This window comes from Heteronotia binoei, chromosome 15 (genome assembly GCF_032191835.1).
Source record: "Heteronotia binoei isolate CCM8104 ecotype False Entrance Well chromosome 15, APGP_CSIRO_Hbin_v1, whole genome shotgun sequence".
In the NCBI taxonomy this organism is placed as follows: Eukaryota; Metazoa; Chordata; class Lepidosauria; order Squamata; family Gekkonidae; genus Heteronotia; species Heteronotia binoei.
In genome coordinates, this window is record NC_083237.1 from 39,908,900 (window position 1) to 39,919,751 (window position 10,852).

A 10,852-nucleotide genomic window follows, 5' to 3' on the forward strand; every position below is an offset into this window, starting at 1 on the left:
ACCCTGATGTAGCCAACCCTCCTGGAGCTTACAGTAGGCCCTGTACTAAGAGCCCTGTAATTCCTTGGAGAATTGGCTATATCAAGCAAGTGTGGCCTAATAGGCAAAGGAGTTCCTGCTAAAAAAAAAAAAAGCCCTGCATATTCCCCAAATCTTGTTAGTTTCAAAGGTCCTAGTAGAACCCAGGCAATGGTAATAATATTGTCAATATATACCTTCCAGTTTAGGTCCTAAGAGTATAAGTAAAATCCCCTCATCAGGACCAGTGCAAAATCAGTATGTATCAATCATCACTGGTACCTGGTACAGTTCCTGGAGTTTCCTGGGACAGACATATTGTTATCCTGGTCTTCTCTTGGCTTAAGGTGCTTACTGAATGCTTTTGTATTATATTGTTCCCAGGAGTCCTTCGATAGTAACCATTAAAAGACCAAAGTTGTTATTTTTCATAAAGATGTCCCATCACACCATTTATTTTGGTCTATGAGCGACCATTTAATTGACTTGGTGAACAGCTTTTGCTATCCTGGTATCCTTTTTTCTTCCAATTTGTCATAGACAAGTCATATGTCTTGTCATACACTTGTCAGTTCTGCTGAGATACTTTTGGACCTCAGGAGGTAATTATGTACCTACCACTATCTTGGCTTTTAAAAGTGAATGTAGTTCTTTCATTACTATATAGTGTACCACTGATCATAGCCAAGGTCAATGATAAATATTAGTCTTATTTAACCTCCTTTCTACACTCACTATTCCATCTGCCAATATGTACCTCTGGACCAACAATCCACTTGAAATTTGCAGAACCATCTCTGAAGGCCAAAGCTTAGATAGCAATGTTCCACTTCAGAATGAAAAGTTTTATTCTCTAGCACCGTCTTTCTAATGGCTTTCCAAGCTCATGGATAAAATTAGTTAATGATAGGCTACAGAGGTTGGGCTTCTCCTTTAGGTTTTTCTTTAACCAAATGGAATATGTAGGCACATGTAGGCTGATTAAATCTAGTATGCTACATTTCAATAAATGGAGCATTGGCTGTAATGCTCAAAGGGTATGTTACCTATATTATTTGTGTCTCTCAGCTTCAAAGACTCTGCTTGCTTACAGTAAGTTTTTAATACTTCCCAACTATAGAATACTACTCTCTACTAGGTAGATTAGCAGGTAGGTTCTCAGTTATTCCATTCTCTGAGCCAGGCTTCCCAAACTTCAACTGGGCATGGGTTTCTCCCTGATTTTGCACCCCCCCTCCCCACCAGCATGCAACTGGCTGGTGGGAGAATCCCTGCCCCCAAAGAGCTCAATTGGCTCCCAATGTGCCTGGGCAATGATGTCACCCAGAAGTGATGTTATTGTGCTGGGCATGTCACACATGTCACACTCCAGCATTTGGGTAAAAACTCTATGGCACCATAGAGTTCCCCCCCCCCCCGCCAATGCTAGAAAGTCACTTCCAGATGATATCATCGCACCATGTGTGCCTTGCACATGCGAGAACCATCCCATGCCCAGAGCAGCTGTGTGACTGCAAATCCAGGAATTCAGATATCAATAGGCACTTTTTCATTGATTGCAACAAATACAATACTGCCTGCATCATAATTTGCATCCAAAAATGGAGTCCCACTGCAAAGCAGGAGATTGTAGCTAAACTATTGGCTGACACTGACAAGAATATGACTCTAGCAGTAGCAAAATTTTGTCTATGACATTTAACAGTATTACCTCTTAATCTTCTACTCAAAATTCTGGAGGGGCTTGCATATTGCCAAATACTGATCATAAGACATTGATGCTTCCCCATATTGTGTTTCCCCATATTTGCTTTCATATTACTGTATCCTATTTTTTCTCTGTTTTGCTTATGACTGTTGATCTATAAGCACAAATAGAATAATGAAAATGGGCAGAGCTATTTCTGTCTGCTCTGCCCCCTATCTAACCAGCTGTTACAAGGAACTGTCTATTTAAAAATAAGGGAGAGCCTGACTGACCTGACTTGGTGGGAGGAAGGGCTCTTGCCCTGCCTCTGTACTGTCTTTGCAACCAGAGAGTGTCCTAGGCTGGGAGTTATTTCCCCCCATTTTGCTACTCCATGTGTATAGAATAATTTCTTGGGAATTTTTTTTTAAAAAAAACATTTCAACATAAAAGTAATTACTTCTCAAAGTAATACATGAACACAGAAAAAGTATCCTTATTTTATGGCAGAGGAAGAGAATTTTCCCTTTTGTTTGCAATTGTTTATTATCAGTATTTAGAGGTTTGCAAGCTTCTTTGCTGATTACAAAAGCAAAATATTTCAAATAAAGTCAAGAAGTTTTTTTTTTCTTTTTGAGTAGGTATTATTTTGTTTGCTATCCCAATTACCATTTTATGAATCTTATGGGTCTTGTGTTTGATGTTTCCAAACCAGTAATAAATACTTATCTGATAAGTATAAAAAAAAGATTGGGGGGAAAGTAGCTGAAATACTCACAACATATCTCTACTACTGTCAATATGTTGACAATCAACAGCAGCATAAAGAGGATTTGAAAACAAAATTAGATTTTCTTTCTTTCCTTTCTTTCTTTCTTTCTTTCTTTCTTTCTTTCTTTCTTTCTTTCTTTCTTTCTTTCTTTCTTTCTTTCTTTCTTTCTTTCTTTCTTTCTTTCTTTCTTTCTTTCTTTCTTTCTTTCTTTCTCTTTTGCACTTTTTCTCTACTCCAGATTTTTTTGCCTACAACTCCCATCAGCCCCAGCCATTGTCCATGCTGGCTGGAGCTGATGGTAGTTGTAGGCAAAAAACATCTGGAGAGCTACCATTGGCCACCCCTGCTCTACTCCATTATACTTTTACTTCTAAAGCTGAAAACTCAAATATAAATGGATGGAAGCTATTACAGGAGCCTTCAAGAAACTGCTCCACTCTAGATTTTATTCCAAACTAGTTTGATTTTTCTTATTTATTTATTTTAATTTTTATAAGCCATGAAACAGAACAGTAGAATATCATAATTATCACATGAATCAAAAGCAAGTTAAATGATAAATATAGGATTTAGACAGCATAGAATATAGGACATAACCTTGGCAATGACGCTATAATGACATATAATAGTAATGACGTAATGATGCTATAAAGTATTCTTCTGAGTGGTGTCAATTATGTTGGCTATTGGCCATGAGGCCAGGGCTACTGGAAGTGGAGGTCAAAAGATGAAGAATTACTCTCCATCTCCAACAAATAACTTGGAAATTCTGCATTTGTTAACAGTTCTCCTTAAAGCTTTTTTTACCTCTTTGTTTCTTAGACTATAGATAAGGGGATTAATTAGAGGGGTTAAGAATGTGTAGAAGACTGCAAAGATCTTGTCCACTTCTCTCAGAGCTTCTTTTTGTGGTAACACATATACAAATAACAATGAACCATAGAATATGGAAACTACAACAAGGTGGGAAGAGCAAGTGGAAAAGGCCTTTTTTCTTCCATCTGAAGATGGGATTTGTATGATGGCTACAATTATACAAATGTAAGACAGCAGGGTCAGAAGAAAAGAAGGAACAATATTTATGAAAGATACTATGAGGCTCACCAGTGTCACCAAAGTTTTGTCACTGCATGATAGATTAATCACTGGTGTGAAGTCACAGAAGAAATGATCAATTTCATGGGGGCCACAGTATTTTAGCTGTGACATCAGACTCATTAGTAAAGTCATAACTGTTATCCCACAGATCCAAGATACAGCTGACAACAGAAAGCAGAGTCTTCTGTTCATGAGAGTAGCATATTGGAGGGGCTTGCATATTGCCAAATACCGATCATAGGACATTGATGCCAGTAGGTAACATTCAGCAACTCCGAGCATACCAAAAAAATAAAACTGGGAAAAGCAGCCCCCAACAGAAATGGTTCTGTCTCCTGTCAGGAAACTGGCCAACATTCTAGGGAGAAGTGTTGACGTGTAGAAAGTCTCCAAACAGGAAAAGTTTCCAAGGAAGAAGTACATGGAGATGTGAAGATGATGATCTGTAATCACTAACACAATGATGATGATGTTTCCAGCCATGGTCACACTGTAGATTATTAGGAAAACCAGGAAGAGAGGAATCTGAAGTTCAGGGTCATTCCCAAATCCTAGAAGAATAAATGTAGTTATTGCTGTCTTGTTATCTGTCTCCATATGCTCCATATTTTGAATCACTGAAAATGAAATTAGAAAATCATAAGCCCTCTGAGACTTAAAGCCTAGTAATCATTTTACCCTTTCTTCCACAATTAATGCTGGGTGGTTATTGATTTGTTGACAGGATTGGAGGTGTGGAGTGCTTTGTTTTGGAGGCATTAGAAAGTGTGGGCTATACATTTGAAATGACTGTATATGTTTAGAAAGACAATATTGATGCCATGGGAAGGAATCCTGTGGAGGAGATAGTGATGTTGTGGAAGCAGAGAAAAGTTTGCATATAATATTGAAACGTTTAGTGAGAATATGTATTTCAATTCTGTGGGAAGCAGAAAATAAATGTAAGAAGAAAAATGGATCTCCAGGGATGAAATGCTGGAGAAAACAATTGTGGATCTGAGTTGCTGTTGCCAGTTTGTTTTGTTTTTGTTAGCTTGGAACAGCTTTTGTGACTGTTATGATTAAGAGAATTCTGTTTAAGATAAAATGATAATTAAAAAAATGGTTTGGCTTTTATATCTGCATATGAGAACTAAAGAAAAGAAGATGGGGCTTTACCCACCCTGTTCCATTCCCCGCACTGGTCTTGCCCCCTTTTGGACTGCAGCCAGAGGTTTGAAAATGGGGGAGTGAAGGGAGATTGAAGTCAGAGAGTGGCACCACTAAAATCTTGCTGGGTCTGCAGTATTGTAAAGTGTTAAGTTATGATTTTAGATGCAATGAAGCTATGTTTTAAAAGGGTTTATTATGATGCATTCACAGGCCGATTTTGCACTCACCTTACTCTGCCCTCAGGTCAATCTTCTCTGCGCAGCGTCCTCCCGATTTCCTACTATTTGCATTGGGGCTGAGCAAACATTGCGGTTTCTGCGCAGCAAATGAAAACTGGTTTATAGCGGTTTCCGTTTGCTGCATGTTTGCTGCAGCCCCAGCTCAAATAGTGGGAAATCAGAAGGACACCACACGGAGAAGACTGACCTAAGGGCGGCGTAAGGTGAGTACAAAATCGGTCACAGTAACTCCCTGTCAATCAATGGGAGGTGCCTTGAGAGAGGGCTCAGTGTGGTTTGCAGTGCTGAGTGTGAAAAGAGTGTATTTGTAACTGTCTGGTGTGTTTTCCCAATTCTAACCCTCATCCTGGTACACTGCACCAAGGCTAGGTTGGTACCTGTGCCTCTAGCATAATCCAGGAGGGGTCCCTTGTATGAGTGTTTTGAAGCTCCATCATGTGAATGTGTTGATGCTGCATATTTAGTGAATAAGTTTGTTGACCAGAGCCCGGCTTAAAAACTCCAAGAATAGCTTGCCCACTCCAGAGTATCTGGGGTATGTGGCTTCTGATTACGGTGGTCAAATCTTGTGCTCCAACATGCAGTTCCATCCTGTATCTGAACCTCTTGTCTTGTCCATCCCTTTTCCTTCCACACCCCCCCTTCCTGTTGGTTTAAGAGATAAAGCAGACAACCCCCCCCCACTGAACCCAGTGTAAATGAGAGTTCAAGGAAAGGTTTCTATACTCCAAAATTTCCTAACATGACTATTCACTAAAATGTAATTATCCCTCAAAGTATGCAGTAAAGTCCTCTTCAAAATAGACTTGTTTTTTCTATCTTGCATGAGCAGGTGCTAGACAAGAACTGGTTCTGAAAACAAAACAAACAACACTGCAACCATAATAATAGAAACCTTAAATTTCTATAACCATAATAATAATAGAAACTTTAAATTAAGATTATTAAGCAGAATCTACTTCTGGGTGGATTTTGGTTGAATTGTAAAGTTGGCCATGTTCACACAGACATAGATCTTGATTACAATCAACTTACATTGTCATAATGACTTCTTTTGAGCAAATGAGGCCTTGTTTTAGAGGAAGCCCCTATCCAACAGACACATCACTTGATGGAATATTGTTGACAACGTCTGCCCATAAATGAAGCTAGCCTTATATATCTTCCCAGAATCATGCAATCTTTAATAAGTTCTATGCAGTTTCATTGGAATTACAGAGAGAGAGAGAGAGTATAATTATATTATTATATTATTCTCTATATATACTTATAACATTAACCATCACCTAGCATCAATGTAGAATGGTTGAGAGGTAGGTCCATACAGCTGTTGCACATTTGTCTAGCTATCTTGAGAAATGACTAACATTTCCTGAAGGAAACAATCATACCTTCCCTCTTCACTTATACAGTACATAAAAGAGGCTTTATATAAGGGAGCAACAGACTGTCTGAAAAAAGTGCAACCTTTTGGTACCCTACAGAAGGACTTTCAGAACAATTAGCAAATTCCCCATGTAAAACATATGACTCATTAAAGCTTTGAAATACTCCAGTCCTTAATTTAGTATCCTTGTTTCAAAATATATATTGTCTCTCCAGGGATCACCTCAAGTGAGTTCTTGCAAGTGAAGTGTCTTAATCACAGGGAGATTCTTATTTCCCCAGTGATAATGAACAAATAGTCTTGGCCCTGCTGGTGGACCTCCTGATGGCACCTGGATTTTAGGCTCTCTGTGACAGAGTGTTTGATAATGGAATAAATAGAAAATAGCAATTGCATAGATGTATGCCACCCAAAATAATTAAAATCCAAAACAAAGTAAATATCAGAGAGGTTTTTAGCGGTATAAATCCCAACCTGTTTAAAGGCATGGTTCAGGACCTTCATGTCTGTTACACAGCCTCACTCACTGGGTCACAGCTCTTTATACCGCTGCCATTTTTATGTAGTTTGGATTTCTCTGCTGCTAATCTGCCTATGTAGAGAGCAAGGGCACCGTGATCCCTGCCTCTTTTTGCTCATAAGCTGGTGAGGACAATCAGGAAAAAAACATTTAGTGGTGGAGAGATTCCTCTCTACAGAAAACTTCCTGATGTCCAGCTTGTTTCCTGTCCCATGTCTCATGGTTCTGGTCTTAAATCTGTCTTCCCCTTTTCCTGACACCAGACTTATTGTCATGTGCTGTTCATGTGCCTTTAAATTCACATAAAGCTTCTTATAAGGAACCAGGCCATTGGTCAATGAAGTTCCATATAGGAACAAAACTGTGAGGGGAAAAGGGTCTACAGTGTTTCAAGCAGAGATCTTTCATTTCATCTACTACCTGAGTTTATTAACTGGGGATGCTCTGGGAACTGAATGATTTCCTATCCTAGGGGAGGACCATACAACTTGCTCCCAACTTCACCGATATTCATCCCTCCCCACAATAAGATTACATTGTGAGTGTTTTTTTTAAAAAATTAAACAACCCCGCACCCGTCTTTACGATGACATAAATGAGTTTTGTTTACCTGACTAGTTTGAAATCATACTGTTTCCCCTCCTGCTCTATTATGCCATACCCAGACAGGCAATTCTCAGAGCATAGAAAATGAGGCAGTGTCATAACAGAAACAGAAGAGTAAAATCTTGTCTCAGCCTCTTGGTCCTACAGAACAGAGTTTGCTACTATAAGTAAGAGGTTAAAGAAGTTAGGATTTTTTAGTTTGCAGAAATGATCATTGAGGGGTGATAAGATAGAGGTTTACAAAATTATGCATGGGATAGAGAAGGCAGAGAAATAAGTACTTTTCTCCCTTCCACAGAACACAAGAAGTCATGGGCACTAAATCAAATTAATAATTAGTAGGCTTAGAAAACATAAAAGGAAGTACTTCTTCACCTAAAAAGTAATTAACACATGGAATCCACTACCACAGGAAGTGGCTAAAATATGGAGCAAATATTCATCAATGGCTATTAGTCACAAGGTATAGATGAAACACTGTATCTTGAGAAGTGATGTTTTGTGTTCTTGGTACTTGGGGAGAACCATGGAAGAGCTCCTAGAGTTCTGGCCCTGCTGGTGGACATCCTGATGACACTTAGGTTTGGCCACTGTGTGATACAGAGCTGGCCTGATCCAACATGGCCTTTATAATGTTCTTATGCTCTTAAATATTTCAGGATATCTTGTAAAAGGTCAGTATCTAGAATTCACAGATGATCTGACTACTCCCACAAATCTTCTTTGTTCTTGTTAAAGATTGCTGTGGAGGTTGGGCAATTAACCTGATTGTTTGGGTACATTTCAATTCTTTTTTTTTCAACCAGGTGATGGAACTGACTAATAACTGATGACCTTCATTAGAAGAAGTCAATGGAATATGTCTTGTCAATACTCCAGTCTTCTTCAGTTTTCAGTATAGTATTTTCTTATGTAGTTAGATGTAGTAGTATACCATATTCTGGTTTTTTATTCTAGTTTGGTTAGTTAGAAGGTGGTGCTGTGGGAAAACCTGTGAGGATCTCCAGCATTTGTACTATACATACTCACATTCTTCTTCTCTCTCTCTTTTTTAAAATAATCTTTTTAACATATAGAATTATGAAGAAACATCCAGAGATCTGGAACAAGGTATCATCTATATGTTGCTTTCATTTACTTTTGCATAAATACAACTGGTTTTGATTTTTTTTTTTTTAAAAAGATGTTTCGTACTTCTGGCTATTTGGGACATTTTAACTTTTACAGTGTGGTGTTGTTTGAATATTAGGGAGATCCAGGATTGATGCTCTGCTGTGCCATGGAAGCTCACAAAGTGACCTTTGTCCAGGTGTCCTTTTTTTAGCCTAACCCAAAACCTAACCCTATTCCATGTTATTCTGAATATTAAGGTTTCTAGATACAAGCCAAGGTCAGAGACTAGGAGATCAATCCAGAATACAGGCATCAATGTCAGTAGCTAATTTACAAGTTGATTCCACACAGCTACTCCCTTTTCTGGTGCTTTTTAAAGAGAACACTGCTAAAACACCTGGAAAGTCTTGTCTATCTACCTCACATGTTCCAAAGACCTGCTTAAAATCTGTTTTATGCTGATGATGCCATCTTGTTATTTTGGTCTTTTCTTGGTTTAAGATGCTGATTGAATGCTTTTGCATTTTATTGTTCCCAGGAGTCTTTTGATATTAATTATTAAAAGACCAAAGTTGTTGTTTTTCATAAAGGTGTTCCATCATATCATTTATCTTGGTCTGTGACTGATCATTCAATTGATCAGGTGAACAGCTTCTGCCATCTTGGTGTCCTTTTTTCTTCTAATTTGTCCTGGACAATAATAATAAGTTTACATTGGTACACTTCTCAGTTCTCCTGAGATTCTTCCAGACATCAGGATATAATTATGTACCTGCCACTATCTGTGCTTTTCAAGTTAAGGTAGTTCTTTCATTGCTATATGGTGTACCATTGACCATAGCCAAGGTCAATAATAAATTGTTTAACCTCCTTTCTACAGTCTCTGTCCTATCTGCCAATGTATACTTCTGGTCCAGTGATCCATTTAGAATTTGCAAACCATATCTGGAGGCCAAAGCTTAGATGGCAATGTTCCTCTTCAGACTTGAATTTTTTTATTCTCTAGAAGGTTGTTGCTTGCACCATCTTTCTTTTCCAAGCTCTTTGATAAAATGAGTTAATGATAAGCTACAGAGGTTGGGCTTCTCCTCTGAGGTTTTTTTTCTTTAACTAAATGGAATATCTTCCAGACTTCTTTCAGTTTTAATACCCTTATGGAATATGAAAAAAATGATTATTTCTAGAAATATAAATATCAAGGGCCTAATTTCAAAGATATATAATGTGCTGCCAAGTGTGAAACATGATACACCTTTAAATTACCAATATAACTGGAACAAGGATTAAATATAACAGGGGTGGCCAATGGTAGCTCTCCAGATGTTTTTTGCCTGCTATTCCCATCAGCCCCAGCCATTGGTCATGCTGGCTGGGGCTGATGGGAGTTGTAGGCAAAAAAACATCTGGAGAGCTACCATTGGCTACCCCTGAAATATAACATTAGATAGCACACAATGGGGGAAAGTCTGGATCTCAATTACATCTTCAACATCTTCAAATATCCAAATGATGTTTCATAAAATTCTCTCTAGATGGTACCATACTCCTCTTCTTTTGCATACGATGAACCCTAACATTGGTCCTAAGTGTTGGAGATGTTCAGACCCTGGAGATGTTCAGACTTTGCACCAGTGGTGGGAGTGCAAAGTGATCCAGCCATTCTGGTAGTCAGTGTTTAAACAAATTAGAATGTTCTTGGGACTGTTGATTCCAGAGACTCAATTTATAGCTTTGTTGCACATTTGGCATGGGAACCATGTCCCCCATGAAATAAGACAATTAGTCTCACTATTTCTTATGGCAGCAAAACATCTAATTGCTTTGCAATGGAAGAATACTACACCTCCTACCATCGATCAATGGTATATAAAAGTCTGGGACTATTTTATATTTGATAAAATTGCTGAAAATATTAATGAATCAGAAAGCAGTCCTGCCTCCTACCTAGAAAAATGGCTTCCATTTTTGGAGAAAGAACAAACCATCTCATTGTTGATCCAATCTAGACAATCACATCCTTCATTCAATGTTTTAGCCCACTTCTGATTTGATAATTATTATTCATAGATTATGTCGCACCCTGGGCACCCCTCCTGCTCTCCCAGTGCTACCGTCGCCCCTCCCGGGCACTCTGGGGCGCTCCCCGGAGGTCTCAGAAACATGGGCGGGGCCTTTGGAATGTGGCCGCAGCCCATTCAAGCCAAACGGCATGCGCTTGAATTGGAACAAACCTCGTGGGGTGGCAAAGGCGGTCTTTTCC

The 10,852-nt window shown here is 38.7% G+C and overlaps 1 protein-coding gene across 1 annotated transcript; it reads right to left on the reverse strand.

Moving 5' to 3' along the window:
- Positions 1-3,212: 3,212 nt before the first annotated feature.
- On the reverse strand, positions 3,213-4,181 carry LOC132583508 (olfactory receptor 2AP1-like). Its single transcript, XM_060255136.1, has one exon. The coding sequence runs from the start codon at positions 4,179-4,181 to the stop codon at positions 3,213-3,215; it is 969 nt and encodes a 322-aa protein (XP_060111119.1).
- Between the last annotated feature and the right edge of the window lie 6,671 nt (positions 4,182-10,852).